This window comes from Culex pipiens, unplaced genomic scaffold (genome assembly GCF_016801865.2).
Source record: "Culex pipiens pallens isolate TS unplaced genomic scaffold, TS_CPP_V2 Cpp_Un0006, whole genome shotgun sequence".
Classification (NCBI taxonomy): domain Eukaryota; kingdom Metazoa; phylum Arthropoda; class Insecta; order Diptera; family Culicidae; genus Culex; species Culex pipiens.
This window is the reverse complement of record NW_026292823.1, coordinates 27022-52322: the sequence shown is the minus strand read 5'-3', so window position 1 is coordinate 52322 and position 25301 is coordinate 27022. Positions and strand designations below refer to the sequence as shown.

The window sequence follows — 25301 nt, the reverse complement described above, 5'->3', positions numbered from 1 at the left end:
ATAGACAAACTAATGATGCAAAATGGCTTCTTTGGGCATACCGAAGGCACCATAAAAGTTTCAGCCGGATTAAAAAATACAGAAAAAATCGAATGACCGAAATCTCAGAGAATTGCTCTTAAGCGAAGATGGCGTTTGAATGGTGAACGTCCGAATTGTCAAAATCACGCAGTGGTACCAATATTCCGAAAAAAGTGTGCCATGGCATGACAGCCACACTTGTTGTCTAATGTTGGTGCTACTGCGCGATTTTGACATTTCGGATGTTCGCCATTCGAACGCCATCTTCGCTTAAAAACCTGGATGGACCACTGCAACAATTTTATGGAGACTTGCATGGACGAACCACTCATGCAAAATGTCTTCTTTGGTTATAGAAAATGTACAAACAGAGTTATCGAACAAACCACATACAAAAAATTTGTTTGTAAAAAATTGCTCATCTTTGGAGAGTTGCTCAGTAAGAATTTACTTTTAGACTTTTATTTTAATTTATGTTTGAATTGAATTGAATTGAATTAAATTGAATTGAATTAAATTGAATATTATTTCTCGTTTTTTATTATCGAATCAAACCTTTTTTTGTCTTGTCAAATTAAGATTGTCTCCCAGAGAAGGCTAAATCAAGACTTTTTTAAAGGCCCTATACGGTCTTAAGTTGAGGCCTTAGTAAAGATTTTACAATTTGGACATTAAAAACTACAACATTTATGCAAAGATGAAGCATCTTCACATAAGCACTAAAATAATTTGAAAATAAAACGATTTAAGCATGTTATCGGTTCAGTTCTTCTTACATAATTTTGCGAAAAACCCATTTCCCCCTCTTCATCACAATCAGCTGACCCGATCTGACCCCTCGGCACAATGCAAAGACTAGTTTGGCCAAATGTTTCTCAACTTTAAATAATAACAAGCCTCTCCACACCGCAGCACCCACCACTACCGGAACGAAACTGTTACTTCATTCAACTTTTTTGCTTTATCTCACAATCTGCAACCGAACTGCTGTGAGGGTGCGGGGGAGGTTGTGAGCTTTCATAACAGGTGAGTAGCTGCACTCTAGTTTACTCGAGACCATTGAGGTTTACTGCGGAGTCACAGACAAATGTACTTGCAAGTTATTTTTATATTATAGTTTTTTAAGTTGTAAGAAATCTCACAAAACAGAAAAAAATACTTCAAACAAAAATAAAAAGTTAAGTAAGCAATAGATTATTTTCAAAACTAGTTCAGTTTGTCTAAGATAACCTCATCTATGACGAAGGTGTATCTCCCACGGCCATTATCCGGCGCTGTGAGCATCGTCGCCGGAACGAAAGTGAAAATTCTCTGTTTACGCTGCTGTTATGTTAGCATTTTTATGTTGTGTTGTTTACGGCAGCTAGTCTGTACAGCTGTTGTATATAGTATAAAGCCGAGCGCACGTCATCTCCCAGGGAAATGAATCCATTGCGCGAGCAAAGAGAAGCAGCGCAAAAAGCGCGGGAAAATTCCCTGTGCGGAAAAACCACGTGGGACTACCAGGGGGCAACTTTTGCAAAGTAACTTTGATTAGAGCCGCGGGTCGCTGAACGGGAGAGATAAGGTGGGCGCTCTGTGATGGACAAAAGTTGTAGCAGAGCGCAACGTGCTTCCGAGAAACGTTATTCATTAAGATAAGTAGGGTTTAGATGGTATCAAAAGGTGAGCTTTGGAGAATGACGTAATTATTTTGACCTGACCGGAGAGGCATTACTTCCATGGATGCATAAAACGGAATAAATTGATGCGTCCTGTTGGAAAGTTATTCTTAAGCCTACCTCTCTGCACGGGGAAAAAAGAGTTCCCAAAATCCCCCAAGTTTTTTGAAAACGTACCATGGCATTTGAACACTTTGTTCGTGGTTCCCAAATTCATGAACGCTTGTTCACGATTTTGGGAATTCTTTTTTCTCCGTGTGTGAAAATTTTGAGTCAAATTAAGCAGTGGTTTAACTTTCAGCAGCTAACATTTTCTTATTTTGATTAGTTTTAAGTACCATGTCGGGGTTTGCCAGCAATGTTCAACTTTAAGTGGTTTTTAACTATACAAGCATTTGTAAAATGCAGCTTGAAGTGAACCAAAATTCGGCAGAGTTTTCTTTTCATAAAATTATTTTTTTGGGTCCTTTTCGATACTGGGACCTGGTAAGGATCGAGTCGGCTTTTGTTATTACATTTATCTTAAAGCTAATAGTAATTACAGAGGATCTTATGGGTAATATGGGTAAATAAGGTATCCGATTTTTATATCTAACTTTCTCTCACTAAAAGTAAAATTAAAAAAAAAAATTTCGGAATGTTTTGATATGTTTTCGGGGACAAAAAAAGACATCTTCTGAGCCATAAATCCATGAGCCAGGATAAAATAATAATTTATATTTAATTTTCAAGCAAAATAGAACTTGCAATCGCAAAGCTCTCAATTTTTTTTCTTTTCATTTTTTTCGTATTTTAAAAAGACTTCTTGAAAGAAAAGTAACCCTCAAAAATAATTTTGAAAATTTCCTGCAATAGGTTTCTGAGATACGGCCTCACCTGAGATACAGTTTCACCTAATCGGCCTGTAATTTTCAACTTTCGATTTGTCAAAAACTTTTGGTTTATTTTTCAATGCTAAAAAATGAAACTTCTGTGAAATATTTTGATAATTTCAATAAAAAATATTTCAAAAAATTATAAATTGTTCTAATTTTACCATTTAGAACACTTTATATTTTTTCAGGAAATCTTATATTTTTAATTTTATAACCTTTGTTATTTTTGTCATTATTTTTGCCAAAGAGTGCCAAAAGAGTCAAATAAGGTTCGAGGTTAATATGTGGAGCAGCTTCAGTGGTTATGGAAAAAGTTCCACAATATTTTTTTTTCAATTCCAAGGAATAAATCAAAAACAAACAGCACTTGATTCCCGAACCTTCTATTGCATGCTCCACCATAAAGAGGGAGTATACAGGTGACTTAAATAACAAGTTTGAACTGATTGTTTCTTTAAGAATCTCTTTTCACAATTTATAGAAAATAAAACAACGAGTCCTAAATTAAAGGCAAGCATTATTATCATTTTATTGCCTCCTCAAACCCATAATCCTCGACATTTCAACGAGCTCCATCAATCAGGCCTAAAATTGGATGCCATTTTCCCGGTAAGGTATTGTGTCCCCATCGTAAATCACTCCACGAAACAAGCGACTAACCCCTCTATTGCCAAGGAATCCGGAATCATCCGGAAAAAAAAACGTAAAATATCATAAAGACGAGGTAAAATTACGTCCACTTTCGGCCAACAACTTTTCGGATTCTTTTTCTGTCCTGCGCTGTCCAGAACTAGACAAGGGGAAAAGAACTAAGCTGCAAATTTCATTTTGCACGCCGGCCAGAGAGCTTTTTGTCCTTTCCGCCAATTCCTAATAATAACAAAAGACTGCCGGACCAGATTTGCTTCAGCCTTCTTTAAAGAATGAAGGCAAAAAAAGCCGAAAAGGAAATATTTGTCCTTTATTGTGTGGCAAATCACTCCTTAAGGCAACACACCCACACCCATACACTCTAATACTGTGAGAGTGTGTTGTGCACGGAAATTGACAGAATAATCGTTTCGTGGCTGACCGACTCCCACTCACTCACACCCACGTTTCTGGACCGTATGAAACGTCACGACTCGTTGGGAATTAACGTGTGGTAAAACTTTAATGGGCTTTGGAAAAGTGAGCTCGTAAAGAGAGAAAAAAACGATAAAAGGATTGTAGACGTTGAGTTCTTTTGGTCACACAGATACACACTATTTGTGTGCTTACAAATTGGTTCTGTTTGTAAGTGTTATGGGTGTCGGTAATTGACAGCAGTTGATCGTTGGAGAATTTGACACGAAAACGATACAAACGATAAAGTTTGACAGACTTCCTGACGAGGACGTGGACTTGTGCCGAAACGTTGGCCGAAACAAGCAACATGTTAAATATCTTATAATGATTCAGAATTAAAAAAAACCTCACGATGGTGAATTTCTTCAACTCTGACCATCGTGACCACTGAAAGCATTCTTATTCTTGACGTTCACGACGCGTCAATTAATTTAATTATTACAGTCAGGCCTCACGCTACAGCTTCAGTCCTGATAGCGGCCCAGATTTGTATCAGGTTCCGGCTTTCTTTATTCTTTTTTACTTCTTTTTGTGTTTTCCGAAACTGATTGTGTTCTTAGCCTTACTAAGCTGCAGAACTAAAGGTGTCCAAGGACGAAGGACTTGTAGCTAATCAAAGGGGGGAAAAGGTCGAATAAAGATGAACGATGGCGTCCTCGTCGTCATCGTTGAGATTGAGTTTGTTTTGGTACCCCAAATAAAATACGGTTCCCCGCTCGACACGAAACCCGTTTCGATCGAACGGAATTGGAAGTAATGGCGATGATAGGAAATTAAGGCACCGACGTGCTCAATTGGCTCTGTCAGACGGAGAATCTAATCAGGCTACACCTTGATTGGGTCGTCAGACATCGTTTTACCATTGGGGGGAAAAGAAATCAATTTTCCTCAATTCGCGACGCATTGACACAAAAACGGTACGAAAGTATCGTTTATCTGTCAAATCGGCACCGTTTGGTAATCGAATGGCGTTGGTTGGATGTTGAAATATCCACCAACAATGGTAACAAGCGCCAAAAGTCGTTCGCCTGAAGATTAAAAGATATTCAAATCAGCTTAACTTACCACTTTCGCCTTCATTATTCATGGTGCGAATCGTAGACAAAGAATTGTAGAAAATGCTTGTTCACCTTAAACAAAACAAACTTGAGATGTAGCGAACAAGACAAAAACAAAGGGAAAATGAAAGCGAAATCATCTGACTTAATAATTACGGCACTCAGTTTTCCATTCTTACGAGCCAAGGCACTTGAGTAAAAGTGCCAAAGCGGAGTTCCACTGGAACTTGAACGTTGGTAAAATTACATGACTTTTTCTCCACGGAGGTCGTTTTGGCGCGTACACGAGAGGCAGTGCAGTTAAAGCAGCTGAGAAACGTGATTATAAATTCATCAAGTTACAACCGGGGCCACTTGAAAAGATCAACCCCGGAAGATGACAATACCGGGCTGGGAAGCTGGGTACACGAAAAGTGACGCAATAGCTTCCACTGTGAGAGTTTTTGATGCAAATTCGGTTCATTAACTTATGAAATAAGATGGAACTGTAACTGGGCGATTACGGGATGCTTTTTGACCTAATTAATAGTTTAGATCGTTTTCCTGTCAAAACTTTCCGTTCTTATCGTTTATCCGTCAAATACAATAAAGAAACTCTCAGCTCAAAACAGTTCATCTTAATCCGGAAATGGCCTAGACAGAGCAGAAAGCTAACTTTCCAAAGTCTATAATCCTCGGTCAACAGTCCAGCCGTTGCTTGTACAGACGTAAACAGAGAGCTAAGGTAACACGCCAAATTTTCAAAGCTAGAACCAACAGACGCCGTCTACGTTCGAGGAAACTACGAAGTTATAGGGAAGAGAAGAGGTAGGATTGTGTTTGGCATTGAGATTATATTTTGGTTCTGGACTAAACTATTTTCAAAAACCTAGAAAAATATACGACGAAACGAAGAAAACTATTCAATTATCAAATAACCGTACCAATAATAAAAATAAAGAAGACTACATCGGGCAAAATAACAATATTTCAACCACAGAAATTCCATATTCCCTCTATCCCACATGAGAACAACATGATTTCAAATCAGAAAAGTTTTCCGCATCTCTTCTTGAACAAATATAACTATAGAAATAAGTTTCTGAACCATGTTCAACAGCGAAAGTTTGCTCTCTGTTTGGTGCTGACGGCTAGGCAAAAGAAGTCCAGCTTTAGTTTGAACTTTTCATATTTGCTCGCTGGCCGATGCTTTGAAGAGGAACGAACCCACTGTTGGATCTAAAAACAAACGTTCCTAGAACATGCAAACTTTTCCCAACCTAGATATAAGCTAGATTGCTAAGCGGATCAAACAGAGCAATGAACATGGCGAAATGAAAATAAGTGTGCAAAAGTTGTTTGCAAATCGCTCGAGGAGCTGATTTTGCGAATGTAGTTTGCCGGATTATGATCCTCGTTTGTGTTTGCTCTTGTGAGAAAATAACAACGGTTTCTAATTTTCCATAAACTTTATTCAATTATCCCTGAACACCGGTGACCTTTTTAAATTAAAATTAAGGTTACATTTCATCCGTTTAGCGGGCAAAAATAAAATTCTCAAATTCACCTTTATTTCACAAATCTTCCCATTCAAAAATCACCTTTTATTGGCTCAATTCACTTATTTCCAGCCATTATTTCTCGTTTTTTTGTGCCTTTAGCCAACCTCGGTAGTCGGTACACACTGTTGTGTTGATTATACAATGCGCAATTTGTGATGTAAATTAGAACGTCTCTTGGTGGAGCATCGTACGCCCCCCCTGACCGGAAGCCGAAGGGGTCACCTTGGTGGTGGCTTCCGGTTTGGTGGACCTGGGACCAGATGACAACGGTCTTGTTAGCAGGAGGCAACAAAAAAAAAATGTATTCTTGATGGTGTTGGCAAATCCTTCGCGTGTAGATTACTTTTTTTAGGTGTGATTTAATTAAGTTTAAACCAGGAGCTGGCTACACCCCGTTGACGGTTAATTTGTTATCGGGCACCTTTTGTTAGAAGTTTGCTAAATAAAATTTAAATAAAATAGAAGCCCAAGTAACATTTTTTCCAAGAGTTCTACAAGAGCTCTTCAAGATAGCTACAGCATAGCAGTTTGGACTCTCTTCAAGTACTCTTCCAAACTCCTGAAGAAGTTTTGAAGAGAATTTTATCCTACCGCGGTCCAAACTGCTATGCTGTAGCTATCTTGAAGAGCTCTTGTAGAACTCCTGGAAAAAAATGTTACTTGGGAGGCTTCATATCTAGTCTTGAATATGACATTGGTACACTGTAAAAAGTATGGCATAGTAGCCATTAATAAGACACTTATGGGTTTTAACTTTAAATGATCTTTTTTTTACTTTTGCATTGTATAATAAGCTTTTTGTTACATTTTCTTTCTTTTGAAGTGATCTAACATTGACTCAAACATAAAATCGCTCCGACCTCTACAGCCAGAGTTATTCAACTCTCTTAATGTAGACGCAGTGACAGGAACAATGAGACACTCAAAGAAAATAAATACATTGAAGGTTGTTTGTTATGGACATTTTTTATACAAAGTTTATACCAAAAAGTATTTAAATTTAATGTAATCCTTGTATTTATACCAGAAAATCTTCATATCTTTGGTCAAATAAAGTTATAACTCAATGATGTGCCAAAAAGAAGGGGTATGATTTTCAGTGTGCAAATATTTTGTGTGCCGTTATTATTTGCACAGGCGGAGAATTTGGTGCCAAATTTGCAACACAAACGGTAAAAGAAACCTTAGCTGATGCTATTAAATAGTTATCAAATTTTATAATAAATCGAGCAGTGTTCCCATCATCACCTGCTTCTGCCAACATATCCATTCAATTTCATGGATCATTTTCAGTACAGTGTTCAAACTCCTACACCACATACATGCATCTAATTACCACTGAGGCGCCACCCTCTGTCAGATATGGGGAATCGATGGCGCTTTCGGAATGCGCTCACCAAATGGCACCCAGCAATAAAGCATTTTGCGGCGCGCGGTGGCTGTTCCGATACGATTGAGTAAACATTGCCACACATTTTCAGTGGCGGCGGCGGCATGTAATGGAAGTGATTGTAATTTTGCGAACTTGGTGCATAGAAGAACGGAAGGCCACTTCCATCACCACAACACCTCGATGCAATCAAACTTTTACGACGTTTATTTTCGGGGTTGATTGCATTCGACCAAGGGCTGCCAATTTGTTTTTTGAACGTGCAATATCGTGGTTGTTTGTTTAAATTAAATTGCATGGCGCAATATGCGTTGCTTGAGGTTAAATGGCAGTGTTGCCATCAAGTTAAGGTTGGCAATTTCGCAAACAAATTTAAAGCCAAATTGTTCATTATGCCATACAATATCGTAATGAGTATGCAATTCACTATCAGAATCACCGCTGACTGATATTGCATACTATATCAACGTAAACAACATGAAAGGTACACAACGATAACACAGCCCCGAACATCAACAACATGGCCCAGGTCATGTCGACACAAGCAAATTACTCGTGCCAATCACTCAAACGGACCCGGCGGCCTTGCCGGTCAAATGAGCAATTTTTGGAAGGATTGATGAGTAGAATTGTTTTTTTTTTGCATTATACAAAAAAAGTTTAAATTGCTCCAGAAAACATGTTTCTTCCAGATCATCACTATTTGTTTGATGTGGTCAAACATAGGTACTCTTACCCTATCCATGTGTTCTTGTACACGCATTGATTAACAGTCCAGTTATGATGGCACAATTACAAGAGTGCACCTTTTGTGCACACATTTGTTTACTGAACAAGCCGTATGAAAAGCGGCAAAAAATCGGCGAAATTGGAACAAACCAGCAAAACAAAAAAAATCGTGTAATGTACTCTTTCATCCACATTGCTACAAGTGTCGAACATTTCGCGCAAACTTTACATAGCAAGATAATAAAAAAAATACACACTAGCAAAAGTGCAACATGTGCTCAACTTGAACTTTTGGCTCTTTCTCACTTTGCCTGGTTCTGGCGCCAAACACCGACAAGACATTAAAAATGTGCTGGCATCCCCTTTCCGAACAACAGAAAACAAACATAATTACAAACCGAGCGCAAAGAACAAAGCGTAAACTACCTCACCGGAAAGTTCTGAGCTGTCAAATCTACTACTTGCACTGCCAAACTTTGGCAGATTCGGCATCAGCAAAACAAAGTTGAAGAGAGAAAAGTACTCCAAAGTTTACTCCCGACCCCGAAATTAACTTTCTGATTCTTTGTGATTCTTGTTTACATCCGTTTCCGGTGCGGGGCTCGGAGCGAAAACTCTTTTGACAGTTTTGCTCCGGTCCGGTATGATGGGGGCAAGCGCAAGTTTTGCTCAACTTTCGCATCAGCAATGTGCAGCCCCCTGAAGTTGTGCTGATGATGGATACGTTGGTGGACAGGATTTAGTTTGAGTACGTTACTAAGATGGCTTTAAACTGAATTTACTCAGTGATGAAATACCTGCCCCGAAATTGAACTTTTTTCTTATGTGTTATTATATCTAAATTTATAGCTAAATTTAACATCATTTGCTCACAACATTTTCATCACACTACAGTCTGAATAGGGACAAGAGTTTTTATAGTACAAGACAAGAGTTTTTATAGTACAAGCCTGAAACTTGGACAACGATGTACATTTTTTTTTGTTTTGTTGAAGAATCAATGTTTTTATTACACAAGATCTACACAATGCCAACCATAAAATTCACAACAATATCCATTTTTAACTCCCAAATAAATTTTAATGAATAAAATGCACTTGCAAACCTGAAACAAATGTTTGTGAAAATTTCAAATGTTTGATTAACGTGGTTTCCCTTTCGTTCTGCCAATTTTCTATCCGAAACTAATGCAACATATTTAAGTATTGTACAGTAACAAGGCAAACACAGCTATCCCAATTCGCCCTATCTGTCCCGTTTTGCCCTTTTCTTGAGCTCGGTTTAGGTGTCAACACTTAAGTAATCATTACTTTGGATAGGGAAGTTAGATTTTCAATATTTGGGGCTCCTTAGAAAGGTCTTTAAAATACTTTTAAAAAAATATATAACTAACTAACTAATCTTTTAACATTATTCCGGACTTTTGCCTATATCTTTTTTTAGCATAACTTTTGAAGTACTTCACTAAACTTCACAATTTTCATGAGACCCCATGACGGATCGAATGTGACCATTATGGTCCAAATTGAATTTGCTAGCCTGGAGAAAATCGAGTGATTTTTTTCAATGTACGCACACACACACACAAACGCGTCGATAAGTATACGTGAAGGTGGATCAAATTAAAAAGCTAATTATTCAAGTGATTGTCTAGCCTTTCCTGAGTAAAGTGAGAAAAAGACAAGAGCAATTCTCTGAGATTTCGGTCATTCGATTTTTTCTGTATTTTTTAATCAGGCTGAAACCCTTCGCCTTCGGTGTGTCCAAAACAGCCATTTTGCATTATTAGTTTGTCCATATAATTTTCCATACAAATTTGGCAGCTGTCCATACAAAAATGATATGTGAAAATTCAAAAATCTGTATCTTTTGAAGGAATATTTTGATCGATTTGGTGTCTTCGGCAAAGTTGTAGGTATGGATATGAACTACACTGAAAAAAAATGATAAATGGTAAAATTTTTTTTGGTGATTTTTTTAATTTCACTTTTTGTCACTAAAACTTGATTTGCAAAAAAAAACTATTTTTATTTTTTGATATGTTTTAGAGGACATCAAATGCCAAATTTTCAGAAATTTCCAGAATGGGCAAAAAATCTTTGGGACCATCCACAAACCACGTGGACACTTTTTCGGGAACCTCAACCCCCCCCCCCCCTCGTGGACAACTGTCCATACAAAAAAAAAAAAACTTTTTTATATGGAGCGTGGATAATCGGGGGTATGGCCCCCCTAAAGTGTTCACGTGGTTTATGGATGGTCCCTTTGACCGAGTTATAATTTTTTGAATCAATACTGATTTTTTCAAAAAATCGAAAAATTGGTCGCAAAAATTTTTGAACTTCATTTTTTGATGTATAATCAAATTTGCAATCAAAAAGTACTCTAGTGAAATTTTGATATAGTGCACCGTTATAGCCATTTTTATGTAACTTTTTTCAAAAAAGTCGAAGTTATTTATTATTTAAAAATAGTGCCCATGTTTGCCCACCTTTGAAAAAAATATTTTTTAAAAGCTGAGAAAATTCTCTATATTTTGCTTATTCGGACTTTGTTGAAACGACCCTTAGTTGCTGAAATATTGCCATGCAAAAGGTTAAAAAAAAGAAAATTGATGTTTTCTAAGTCTCATCCAAACAACCCACCATTTTCTAATGTCGATATCTCAGCAACTAATGGTCCGATTTACAATGTCAAAACATGAAATTTTCCGATCTTTTCGAAAAAAATACTTTCATAAATTTTAAATCAAAACTAATATTTCATAAACAGCAAACATTCACCATTAAGCCCTTTTGATATGTTAGTCTTGATTTAAAATTTTTGAAATTTTTTTTTTCGAAAAGTTCGGAAAATTTCACGACTGTTTCATGTTATTTTATTATTTTTGTGAAATAAACAATAAGCAGTTCTTAAAAAAGCTTTTACAATAAAGTATCAGTTATTTTTGCAGTAATATTATTTATTTATTTGTTTATTTATTAAGTATTCTATGTTCAATATTTTAATATTCAATATTTTTATATATTAAGCATGAAAAAAAGTTTGAACCCAATTTAATATTTGTTCACTATATATTTTTTTCAATCAAAGATTCAATTCAATGAACATTTCTTCGAATATTTGTAATATTCATTTGCATGTTCGTGAAAAAGAAGCTGTTGTTGTTTTTGATGGAAATGGTGGCAGATTTTGCGTCAAAAATATGTTATTTTACATCACGAACATGTAATTTTTTATGAAGTTTCTGTCGAATTTTTAGTTTTTTAGAATTATTTTAAGTAAAATTACTCAAAAATAGGCAATATTCAACCAACCAAACTTTAAACCTTTGTATCAGTGTACAGTCAATTCACTTGCTTTTTTACATATTGGACTTTGATTATTGCAATGATATTAGATTTTCACAACAAGGGTTCAAGGTAACGTCTAGTAGAGTGCGAGCTTAAGTATGAGCCCTAAACTACCTTTAAGTGATTTTGAATTTGTTGTTCATAATTTGATCTTTCGAATTCCCAAGCAAACCTTCGGATAATCGAGTCTGGACTGTATAATTAAGTTGAGTTATTTGGTCCACAGATTTGTTTTGCGAATTATTGGTCTATGTCCATGATATTAGAATGTATTTTTGAAAGGGCGTTTAAGCAACAGTTAAAATAATAGACAAAGTATGAAAATTATTACCAATTTTTCATAATTGTTTCTTTTTACATTATTTAAATTTTCAGTAAGATCAACAGTCTGGACCTGGTACCTGCAATTCCCGATATAGTTTATATGGAATTCCAATACGATTGTAACAGAAAAAATCTACAATCGGGTCCAGACTGTCAAATAAAAGAGAATAATTTTTCGTGTTATTTTTCCATCTAACAGTGTCCTTGCTTATAAGAAAATTAGGGTTTCCTAAGTTAATACCAGATTATTTATGTTACGCTGCATTCGATTCCAACAGCAATCTCATTCATCAAACAAATCCCCTTCACACATTATTCGTCCCAACCCCTCGGGAATTTCTCATCCATGTATGATGTAATTCACTACAAAACAAGTCAGAGTCAGCAGCTGCCGGCACGGCCGGCCCAAATCCGAGAAACAAAATATTCATACAACGCGATTGAGATGAGTTCACCGAACTCATTGCGCCAGGCGAAAGCATAAAGTTAGACAGACCTCCTCAGCATATAAAATATGCTTTCCTGAGCATATATATATTTTTTTCTCCCACGAAGGTCACAATCGGAATCGGTCTCGCTCTCGGAATTTGATTTCATTTAATAGCTCCAAGAAGCGTACGCAGCAGATGGAGGCAAAATTAATTAAAATTAAATCATATTTACCGACGAGGCATTTCGTGGTCGATTGGTGATTCCCGTGAAGGAAATTTTACCCTCCGTTGGCGATCACTCTTGAGCGTTATCAGAAAATCTAGCGGAACGCACAATAGCACTCATTCATTGGAATGTTTTTCGAAGGCGTGAATCACTTGGGATATGTTGTGGCGTTTTAAATCACACACTCACTTTTTGACACTGGCAAAATTACACACAATCGACGGAAATTGTGAAGCCTCTTGCTCATTACGCGAGGTATTGTGCGTTGCGCCGAAAACATATGTTAACGATTTTTTTTATCATTGCGCTATTACGTCGTCATGATTTTCCACGAACTTTTCACGTAAATTTTCTTCTTTTTCACGCCGTTGGCACGGGTTGTGATGATTTCATCATCAGCTTGATTATTTCAGCCAAATTTAAATCAAACAAAAAACTGGCGATTTTTGTTGGTTCGCTCTTTTCCTCCACAACATCCACTTATTTTGCTTCCATTTGCATCTGCTGGCTCGTCGTTTTTTTTATCCTCCTCCGGTTGCTCCTACAACTCTTCACAACAACACATCATTATACGAGGCTTTGAACTTGGCCCGACCTCCCTCCGCGGTTTTGTAACGGATTCCAAATTATTTTCCTCCCAAAAAAAGAAAACAGAAAATACCGCTGCAATTCACTTGTTGTCGATTGCGAAACCCGAAATCGCGCGCGCGGATGTAAATTTTCTTAAACGTAAATTTATGGACGCGTGCCGACAACTAGAAGTTCTGCAGTCAACCGTCGTGTTTGGTTTCAAACTGAGCTGGAATGGTGCTTGGTTGGATGATTAGGAGGAAGGAGGAGGGTTGTTGGTCGCAAGCGCAAGCGGTTGAACGATAAGTTTACTTGCGAACGCGGGACATCAACAATGGGTGTGATGGTGTGTGTGTTCTGTGAGGGGTAGAAATGATGACACAAGGGTTTGAAAGAAGTGTGCGGTTGGGTGAGTGTTGGTGGTGTTGGTAGAATAGGGGCTCGTTTAACCCTTGGCTTGTATTAAGGCTCTGAAAGGCATCATTCCCGATCGGCCATTTGGCGGCCATAATTGTTTTAGAAAAACATTCAAATCTTGTTTCAGAATGTTTCAATCAAAAAATGGTTTTATTTGGGTTGTTTGCAGAAGCATTTTACATGTAGTGATTATTTTTTCATTTCATTTTATTATTTCTCGACCCTGAATTCAGAACCATCGTTGAAAGTCATTGCCCCAAAAGTGAAAGACGCCATCTACCATTTTAATGGGATTTAGTCAATTGAAAAATCCATTTCCCCAAATGATTTTTAATGAAAAATCCAATCTACGACAACAGAACGATTGAAACAAAAGTTGTTCGATCGGGCCCAAATTTGTTCTGCAGGTTCCTTGGTCGATATAACATGTCATTTCAACCGATTTTAGCTTCTTTAGACGGAAATGAAATGTGATCAGTTAGGCTTTTAAGGAATAATAATTTGTTCAAGTTCCAAAAATATAGCCTAGCATTTGAAAAAGTCGTATAAAAACTTAAAATGCTGTTTTGAAGGTCTCGGGACCGAAGAGGCGATGTCTAAACATATTTTTATACCTGAAAATATTGTTAAAGGGTTGGTTTGTAGAGGGTTTATAGCGTTAGATTTTAAGAAGAGAACAGAGCAATTCCCTACCAAAACCGGAAATGGATTTTATTTGTATTTTTTTATTTGGCTCAAACTTTGTGGGGGCCTTCCCTATCACCAAATAAACTATTTTGTGTGATTGGTTCACCCGTACAAGTCTCCATATAATTTTGGCTGCTGTCCATACAAAAATGGTATGTAAATATTCAAACAGATGTATCTTTTGAGTGAATTTTCTGATCAATTTGGTGTCTTCGGCAAAGTTGTAGGCATTGTTGAGGACTTTTGATCAATTTTTTTTTTCACTAAAACTCAAATTCCCAAAACATGTATTTTTTGATTTTCGAGATTTTTTGATATGTTTTAGGGGACAAAAATTCGCAATTTTTGAGCCATCGTGGTTGAAACAAACTAGTTTTTTTTATATTTGACTGATTACACCAACCATCACAATTTCTGCGTAGGCTCAACTCGAGGGGAGGCTTGAAGTTTCGGGTCCCCAGAAACACGTGAACTTTGAATTGTTGATCACATATATTGCATGCAACCTGCCCTAGTTCTCTAACATTTTTTTTTTGTGAAAACCGATTCGGCCCTGTCTAAATATTTTTGAAAAAATTAAAGTACACGTGTTTCTGAGGACCCCAACAACATTTTTAATTTAAGTTTTTTTTGCTATGGCCAAAAAAATCAAATCAAATTATTCGCTCTACAGCATTGCCTTGGCGTTCTCTATTGCGAGATGCCTTCTCGAAACTAGGTGTCCGAAAGCTTGATTGTTGAGGCAATTGCAAACCTCTTTTTGCACCTTAGCTTCCATCCACCCCGGGATTCGAACTGACGACCTTTGGATTGTTAGTCCAACTGCCTACCAGCGACTCCACTGAGGCAGGACCCAGGGAGACGACTCCTACACCTGGACTGAGCTAACGACCTAACCTTTTTAGGTTAGTCCGGGGCCAACATTTTCTTCCCGTCCGACGGATGGCGTCATCAGACAAATCTCGTCTCGTAAAATGCCACCGGGACCGTCTGGGATCGAACCCAGGCCGACTGGGTGAGAGGCAATCACGCTTACCCCTATAGCACGGTCCCGGGTTTGCTATGGCCAATACTTTCCTAATTAGAAGATTTTTTATTTAACTGACAGTTTGTTTTTAAAAGGGTATTTTAGGTAGTTCAAACTTGACCATCAATTGTTTTTTTAATTTCTTACAAAACAAATTTATTCAATAAAAGATCCAAGAGATTTCAGAAGCTTCTAAATTCTTATGAAACTCTGAATTAATAGATTTTCTCGTATAAAAGCAAACAAGGCATTTCGTGAACTTTTAAAAGTTTAACAATTGGAAAAAACACACACACACACAAAGATTTAGTGCTCCAAGTTACGATTTATTTTCAAAATGTCATAAGCTAGTCAGAAGCTTCACATTCAAATTTGTAGGTTGTGGATACATCACATCAAAAAATCCGATGGTAAAATCGCATGCGAAAGCATGCACATTCACAGCGGTGAGATAGTCGAGCGGGTTGGGGCGCAGACTTGGTATTTTGAATAAGACTCTCGCCGGATTGATGTTATTTTTGGGGTGAGCAGACCAGATTTTTTTCGTTGGTACATGCTTTTTTGTGTACACGTTTTCTCATACAATATTACATGCTTTTGCTCACAAAGGTGATGTGATGCTTTTGCATGCGATTTTACACAGATTTTTTTTTTTACTGTGAGAATTTAATCTTTTTTTTCATGGTAGCTTTAGGAATCATATAGAACAAAATCTTTCTCATTCTTCAATCGAAAGAAAGCCATGAGGCTAAAGTTCAGTCCTCTTCGTTTGTACTGGATTTGTCTGTTCAATTATCTGTGGACAATTTTCTTATTGTTTTGTATTTTTTTTATAGAAGCAAATTGCCAGAGTTATAAAATATTTCAAGTATGGTAATTTTGGTTAATTTTGCTTATTTAAAAAAATGTAAAAACGTTAACAAATAGATTTTTTTTCGAATTCATGCGAAAAATGAAGTAATTATGAAATAAAATGCCAAGGGTTAACTTGCATTACAAATATTTATCCATGCTTTCATAAGTGAGTGTGAGATACCGCACTCACCCATGGCTTATGTGTGCGCACCAACGACGTCGTCAGCGCCGATAAGTGCAAATGGTGCTAAAAAGTACTTCAGACAGGACCCCTCCGTTTTTTTCTGTTCCAAGGCAAAACACAACAAACGCACAACCCATCAGAAAGGGACGGCGAGACAAACAGCTGCTTCTTCTACCAGGGCGGTTGCCCTTATGACTTGCCGCGGTTGAAATCACCCCGGTGTCCTAGGGATGGCTTAAATCATCAATAGCTCATGATTTTTTAAAATTAATTTTGGGTAATGTTTATGGAGAAACAATACTTCAAACTTTCAAATACTTTGAAGTGTAAAAAATCTGAAATTAAAAAAATAAGACATCCCTAGGTCGTAACAAAAGGAAATATGAAGGAAAATAGCATTCAATTTCACAAATTTAAGCATCAATTGGCCAGAAAATAACATCAAAGCACAATGAGTTGCTATGCGTTAGCGAAAGGATACCTGTGCAAGGACTCGACTGAGTCCTTAACTTATCGTTTTGACGATCTGAAAAGCTTACGGAATGGTTGGTGTCTCGGCTAAACCGTTTTCCAATTGGACATTATATAAATATTGAATTTTCAGAGGAATCAGATACCTTTTCTATTACGGACTTCAACAGCAAAGCAACCAGACGTTTGGGTGCGCAATTTTGAAGTGAAAAGTGACAATAGTGATAGTGTTCAATAAGAAGCTCCGGAATATTAAGGGTAAGTACCAGTTAATTTGTTTGCAGTAAATCAGTCAACTGTCAATCTTGTAAGAAATTAATTAACAAAACAGTATAACTTCAGGCGTTTAAGAAATTAACTTTTTGCTGCTACGTAACCCGTAACCAGTCTTTATCGTTGATAGTAAAAATAATAAATATAAAAATCATTTCGCATTCTGCTCCAAAATAGTTGTGAATAACTTAACAAACTCGCCAGAGTGTAAATATTACGTTGCTTCCATAGATCTTCAAGGTACCTAGCTCAAAATCGATAACACCTCTCCCTCCAACGTTATCGTTAGAGTATGAATTCGCTCCAAAATTGATTACTCTGGTGGAGGTGGCGAACTTTATCGTGCGTGTCGTGCACGCACCTTTAAACAGCAGAAAGTTTTACATCACGACAGGTGTGCTGCCCACGCGCCAAACGAAAGGGAACTCCTTAGAATATATGTAAGTTTTTTTAACAGCTCCTTTACACCTCGTAAAAAGACCAGAAGGTACGCAAAGTTCTAGAGGAAAATTTCGATCAAATTTGAGTCTTAAAACTTCTTGTGAGTGCGATTTACTCAAAAAAATTAATTTTCTAATGGTTTATGAATTTAAAGTTTAAACTGTGAAACAACAGAAAAATTCCCAAAAAATAAGTGCAAATGAAAATACCTTCCTCAGAACCTGCAAACATTTCCCACCGTCACTCACAAACGCACACGCTTACCGAAAAAGAAAAACGATCGCCGTTTTTTACACATTTTTATGACACCAGCCGGGATATGGTTTTCGCCAGGATGATTCCAGCACTCGGTCGGTGCCGGTTTTTGGTCGGTGATTTTTTGACGAGGGCTGCTAGTTGGCTGCTGTTGCCAGTGGCATTTTATGCCGGGCAAAAATTCACACTTTTCATCCCATCACTTACGGTTGGGTTGGTTTCGGATTTTTTTGGAGTTTTCTTTTCTCTCTCTCTCGCTCCCAAAACGAGAGTGCGTTCAGTAGTTGATTGTAAGCTCTTTTCCAAAACAGCGATTGAGGTTGGTCATTTGAGCGTGTAAACTATTGTAAGCCACAATTTGAGTCGAACGATTAAATTGTATACGGTTATATTAGAATTTTCCAAATTTAGAAATTTCCCAAAATGTTGAAAAAAAAAACGTTTCTCTTTACTTGCAGAACTTCCTTAAACTGGCTGCTTTAAAATCCATTAAGAAAACCGCAAGAGCATCGTTCGATCCTGCGCTCAGCTTGAGATAGATAGAAAACCAATTTACCGTCAAGTGCCCCGACCTGACACGGTGGCACGGAAATTGAAAACACTTCCATTTCCATTAAAGGTTGCGCTCCTATCACTATCAGAGCTTTGGGTGTTTTTGAAACCGCCTTGAGTCAGGGGCATTACAAAACACCCAAAAAGCAAAATCTGAAAATTTGGGTTTCAGGAGTTTATTTTAAACACAACATTCTTGCCCATCAAAATGTTGTGTTTAAAAAAAACTCTTCAGTCTTTCTGCAGGTTAAGGATTATGTTTTAAACTTGCCGATTCTCACTATACAAACAAATTATTTTGTGATGTTTTTGGTACAAACTTGCCTGCGCATTCCTACTTTTACCACATAAATTGAGGTAAAATTACATCTAAAGATATAATATTCAATCATCAAATTTTAAATTTTTTAAAGTAATTTGGTTTTATCTGTGTAAGTGTTACATAGATAGATTTTCACGATTTTCCTCATATAAACTTCAACTATAAAAGCAACTCTTGACCTATCCGTTGGTAGGACAGCTGGAGGCCAACAACATACTTCGCGCTCTTTGAAAACAAAAAGAAACATTTAAAACTCAGGATTTGACACACTGTAATCAAAAACTTTTAATTGATAGCTATGCGCCTCTACCATCAGGACTATTTTTCACAGATCTGAAGTTTTTTTTTAAAGGTTCAATAAACCAAATTTTCAGATTTTTCTTTTTGCGTGTTTTTTAATACCCCTGACTCAAGGCGGTTTCAAAAACACCCAAAAAGCAAAAACTGGAAATTTGGTTTATTGGACTTTTTTAAAAAAAAAAAAAAACTTCAGAGATGTAGATTATGACACCTCGAAATTTGTTTTCTTGAATAACCCGCGTGAGCCCTCAGAGCCCGCTTTGTAATGGTACGTTCGTTTGAACAGCCAGTGCGGCACTGAGTGCCGCACTCGTCGGTGTCAGTTTTGGTTCAATTGAACGTCATCTGTCAGTGTGCTTGGAACTCGCATGAAACTGAAAAAATATCGAGTGCGGCACTAGAGTTTCAGTTCCAAGATGGCGGCGAAACTCGTGCGGAACTAGCGTGAGTTTCTTCAAAGAAACACTTTGACAGCTCTGAGTGCGGCAGTGTGGAACTAGCCATCAAACGAACGTACCATAAGTTAGAAAAACTTCAAAGAGAAATGACGTGGCACTCAAACACAACAAAACTCGCTCTCCCGTCTTTTTCCCGCTCATGTGCTTCTAAACGAAGGAACTCAATTTTGACAAGTAATTCAAGCGCTGCACTGAGTGACGACGCTTCTCTCGCTCAGGTTCTTTATTGTAAGTAAATGAGGAAGACCCTCACACTCACCGAGAGTGTTGAGTAATTTACTCGCAGGTCTCTTAGTTTTTCCTCATGGTTGAGTAGCTCGTGAGTGAGTTTCCGAACTCTGTAAAAGATTTCATAAAGTGTTTTTGACTATTTCGAAATAATAAATAGCTCAAATAAATCCTTAGCCTGGTTTTAACAGGCTATTGTAACCTGAGTCGGGCGGAGAAGAATACACCTAGTTGTCAGTGCCAGCCACTTGCGAACTGTCAGTGAGAGCCGCCTTCAATTTAAGTTACTGTTCTTATTTGGTTAGAGCAGTATTGTATTTGATGGAAAATAAATTTTAAAAAGTTTTTAAATTTGCAAATGTTTTTTGGGACCATCCATAAACCACGTGGACACTTAGAGGGGGGGGGGGGGTATGGCGATTGTCCACGATCCATACAAAAAAGATTTTTTTTGTATGGACAATTGTCCACGAAGGGGGGGGGGGTAAAAGATTCCCAAAAAAGTGTCCACGTGGTTTATGGATGGTCCCTTTCGGACTGAGACAATTTATTAAATACAAAAGAGGCTAAAATAAAATAAATTAATTAACTTTATTTATTTGTAAATTTTTGCTCATTTTTGATAAGATTTAGTGAAAAAATGTATTCATGAGATATATTTCCAATATGACAATAAATCAATTAATGTTATGTCTTACATACATGTACTTAAACTAAGACTTATTAAGTTAGTAGTAGTTAGTCAATGTGTTTAAATATATAAATCGTTCAGTACAACCCGAGCTGTGGAGGAAGTGAAGCAAATTCTCTGAACGAAAATAGGAACAAAGAGGGAAAAAACGGCGAGCTGGAGGTTGACATGAATAAATTCAAACAATCGCTCTGTAAAACCGGCATCTCAGAAGAATGATCATGTCACAGCGAATTCACTTCACTTCCTCCACAGCTCGGGTTTTGCATTTCATTGCAACCAGAATGGAAAATGACAGAAAACAAAGTCCGGCAGTACCGGCGCTTACGGCGCTGTAGTTTCCTCCGCTGTCGGGTTCAGCACCCAGTTAAAAAAAATATTTTCATTATTTTTTATGTAACTTTCATGATTTCCGGTCCTACCCTCGTTTGGCACCGAAGAGGACCTAATAAAAATAAGTTATGAATAAAAAAAAATTGGCGGAGAAAGTTGCATCACATGAGTCATGCACGATCTTGAGCACTATTTTGAAATGTGCTGCAAGAAAATTTGTATTGTCAAGAAGGGCAGATGTTGACTGACTGGAAATTTAAATGGGAAGAGAAATTATCTTGCGCAAACAAACAAAAACAACAACAAGAAAATGAATAAGAATAAGAAGACCTCTTCGCTTCTCCCTCCCAGATTGTAACCAATAAAACAACAAATTAAAAAAAAACGAGCCAGCTACTCTTTATTGTTGATGTATTCAAACATGTTGTTTGAATAGAGGCAAACTGCAAAAGCGACGAGAATAGGTTGAAAAGGTAAGTGTGGCGAAAATGGGTACACGGATAAAAATCTCGTAAGCCAATTCGGTAACACTGTGTTGTCGAATATGTAAACATTGAAATGTTTCAAGAATCGACAACTTTATTTTCGATTTCGTTGTAAATGTTTTCAAAATCGACAACATTGTTCCCAAAATCGGGCCCTGCTTACATCAGTTGATGTTCACAATTGGAATGAGCAGGGTACAAATTACTTTGTTCTGAAGAATAGTAGATTATGTAATATGTAATAATACAGCAATTCCCCACGAAAACAGCATGAAAAAAAACAAAAGTCCTCGGATCGGGCTCAAAATTTTTCTGGGATTCCCTGGCCGAAATAATTAGACCCGTATTTTTTTGTTTGGCCATTAGGGTGACCTACGGCGTGTTAGGGTGGTCTGAAAAATGGCAATTTTCGTCGATTTTCGCAAAAAACACTTTTTTCGAAAAGTCATAACTCCTCGCCATTTTAACCGATTTCAATTGGCTTATACGCAAATGAAAGGTGATAAGTTGGCCTTTCAAAGAAAAATAGTAAGAAGTTTCAAAGATCTAGCCTAACATATGAAAAGGGCGTATGAAACTTTAAAATGCCATTTTGACGGTGTCTGGACCAAAGAGCCGGATTCCCGGACATTTTTACAAAACATACTAAAAAATGGGAGGATCCGTGTTTGACGCGCCGCGCGCAAAAACCGGAGAATGACGAAATTGGCAAAAAATCATCTTTTTCACTAAAACTGCGATAACTTCAAAATTTCAGTGATGACCTATACCTGTCTGGGTACCAAAAGATACCTTTTGATTACGAAAATTTTGGTACCCAAACATCTATAGATCATCGCTGAAATTTTAAAGTTATCGCAGTTTTAGTGAAAAAAGTTGTTTTTTTTTGCCAATTTCGTCATTCTCCGGTTTTTGCGCGCGGTGCGTCGAGAAACACGGCACCTTTCATTTGCTTATAAGACAATTTAAATCGGTTAAAATGGCGAGGAGTTATGATTTTTCGAAAAAAGTGGTTTTGCGAAATCCGACGGAAACTGCCATTTTTCAGACCACCCTAACACGCCGTAGGTCACCCCCTAATGGCCAAACAAAAAAATACGGGTCTAATTATTTCAGCCAGGGAACCCCCAGAAAAATTTTGAGGCCGATCCGAGGACTTTTGTTTTTTCCATGCTGTTTTCGTGGGGAATTGCTGAATATGTAGTGTAATTAATGATGTAATATTACTATTTTTTTTTAAATTACCGTTTACTTTTACTGAGTGTCAAAAATGCAAGCCACAATCCTTTTTCAAAGTCTCGAAAAATCTAAAAGTGTTGTTCCATGGTTTTAACGTTAATAATGGATATCTTCATGTGACATCAATGCCACGTTAGTCACGGCGATACAGCAATTAAGGTGGGGGAGGAAAATAGTACCGACATGCGACACTACAAGTTAGAGTTTTGAACGTGCGACGACGACGAGTCACGACCGGTCTATGCCTCCCGATTGACAGGTTGAACACGAAGCTGGTGACACGTTGAATTAGAAGCCGGAAATTGACGGTTTGATGCTGTTTTGGCACCAGCTTTTGGACGGGTCAATTCGTGCGACGAAGGATGATTTGATTCTAGATGAGGGTGTTTTTAAAATAGTTGAAATAATAATAATAAGAAGACAAGAATTCTAATGGAAAAATGTGATCAAAAACACTCCCGAAAACAGGCAACACTAGGGTGATACATCATTTAACATTCGGTGTCGGAGTGTCAAGAAGGTCGTCCCCGTTGGTCGACAGTGATGAATCGAGTACTGAGCACTGAACTTAGTCACCGTTGTTTGAAAGTGTGGCAAAGCGCGAAGAACCGTAGCGCCTAGTATCCGTTGCAAATGACGCGCTCAATCCATTGGAAATCAGACGAACGTTACTCGTCAACTGTCCAACGTTTGTGTGATTTCTAATTGATCGGGCAGGTCGCTCCGAGGCACATTAGACGAATGGCGAAGTTGGCTGATATGCGGCACAGTCGTGATTGTCTACAAGTCCAACACCTTCCACAGATAAACGGACGTAAAGCACACTTTAAATTGATAATTATTTAATTGGAAAACCATAACGTCATTAAAGTCAATGTGTTTGCAGCTTTAATGAATGCTTTTGAACAGAAGTGTCGTAATAGCCAAGAAATAACAGTGTGAGAAGTGTTGAAAAAGTAACCATTCTTGATTCAGTCGTAGAACTTCATAGAAGCATAAATCATAACATCACATTGTAGTATGATATCACACCTACACGGCCACATGCACAATTCCCAGTGGAGAATAGATACATGTCCATCAGATACCGGCGAAGCGTGCTGAAATATGATAGACTAGTCGACAGCTCAGGTCTCAGAGAGAGAGCGCGCCGTCGAGAGTATCTACTATAATATTCTAGATCGGACACGTTCGCAATCCAGGAAAGTGAATGAAATTGCGCTCACATACACACATACACAGAACCAAACGTGGATGCCCCAGGGAAAGCGGAAAGTGGTGGCAAAGTTGCATTAAAAATCAATTACCTGTACTCATGCTCTGCCTTCCGGCAACATAGTACGTTTGCAGTGTGATTTTTAATAGGGATGAATGTTACAATTGAGTTGTTTTTTTTTATAAGAAGTCATATAAACAGTAAAGACAGTAAACGTTAGTACTGCCTAAATTTTAAGGTTCGTCCATATCAAAGTATTCTTGAATGTTTCAATCCCAAGAGAGTAAAAATCAAGAAATCTAGAATTTATTGACTCCAACGGCCAATCAACATTTAATCTTAAACCTAATTATTTAAGAGGGATTGTAGAAAAAATGTATAGTCCATCGTTTTTGAAAAATTCATATTTTTCATGATTTCAGATTGTAAGATTTCAAGAATCCTATGAACAAAAGACCCAAAAATTGAAGAACCTTTCAGATCACCCATATATTCCAAAATCAAAGTGTTTTCGTTCTTCTCAAAACAACAGCTACTTTTACAGGCTGCCCATTTGCAACTCAGAATCCCTTGCAGAATCTCTAACACCCTGACCAGAGAGTTAGGGCCAGGAGCAAAAGTCGTACCTTCGACCCCCACCCCAATACACACATACACCGTTGCCAGAGTGACAGTGCCGCACCACCTTCCGGTTGTCCGGTCAGCAAATGCGGACAATGTCATTATTGGCTCCGATGCCAATTAATAATTGAGTTCAACAATTATTCCATTTATTGGTCATTAGCCGTGGTGTGGAAGAGTGAGATGCATCACATGGGGGGTGTAACGAGCATGTGTTTTCTGCGTAGCTCGTTAGTAGAGACACAATTAGCGTTGTTGTTGATGCGACTAAATCCAATAAGTGTGTGGGTAAACAAGGACACACAGCTAGGGTGTTGTAGTGGGCATTGTATTTCCGGGACGAAGGACATGCTGGGTGAGTTGGTTACTTCAGTTATTAAACGATTACGAGATTGTGGGATTTCTTTAATTCATGAAAAATCAAAAAATCTTCGAAAACTGAGATTGATAGATGTAATAGTACTCTTGAATTGACTGAAGCAAAAATACTGAGTTTCTGGAAACAAACAAGTTTCTGAAGGTTTAAGAGCCAAGAGACCTCTTCTGTTGATTCTCACATTTTTGGATACGTTGTTAACACAATCCTTCTCCGTTGAAAGATCCTTGACCTTTTGATTCTTATACACCTATAAATTGTTTATTTTGAAATCTTGAAACAATTCAGATGTAAGTTTCAGCAAAAATTTTCAACTGTTAGAAGACAATTCGTAGTATCTATACAGCAATTCAATTTCATAAGAGCCTAAACCGAAAAAAAAGTTCTCCGATCGGGCTCAATTTTTTTCTGGGGGTTCCTTGGCCAGCGATGACCTATAGATGTTATGGTACCAAAAGTTGCGTCTTTCAATTACAAAAATTTTGATACCCAAACATCTATAGGTCATCGCTGAAATTTTAAAGTTATCGCAGTTTTAGTGAAAAAAGTTGATTTTATGCCGATTTCGTCATTTTCCCGTTTTT

General features: G+C 37.5%; 1 protein-coding gene across 6 annotated transcripts in view; it reads right to left on the bottom strand.

Moving 5' to 3' along the window:
- The window catches only part of LOC120432527 (uncharacterized), a 107670-nt gene that overhangs the window by 58037 nt on the left and 24332 nt on the right, over window positions 1-25301 (bottom strand). Inside the window, exon 1 of one of the 6 annotated variants that reach the window (XM_052711407.1) lies at window positions 17906-18051. The exons of 2 other annotated variants lie outside the window; for them this stretch is intronic. In XM_052711407.1, the coding sequence (XP_052567367.1) occupies window positions 17906-17939 (34 nt within the window). In that variant the 5' untranslated portion in view covers window positions 17940-18051. Of the gene's footprint in view, window positions 1-12722; window positions 13541-17905; window positions 18052-25301 lie in introns of those variants that run through there. 3 more of the 6 variants (XM_052711405.1, XM_039597751.2, XM_052711406.1) reach the window with 3 other exon arrangements.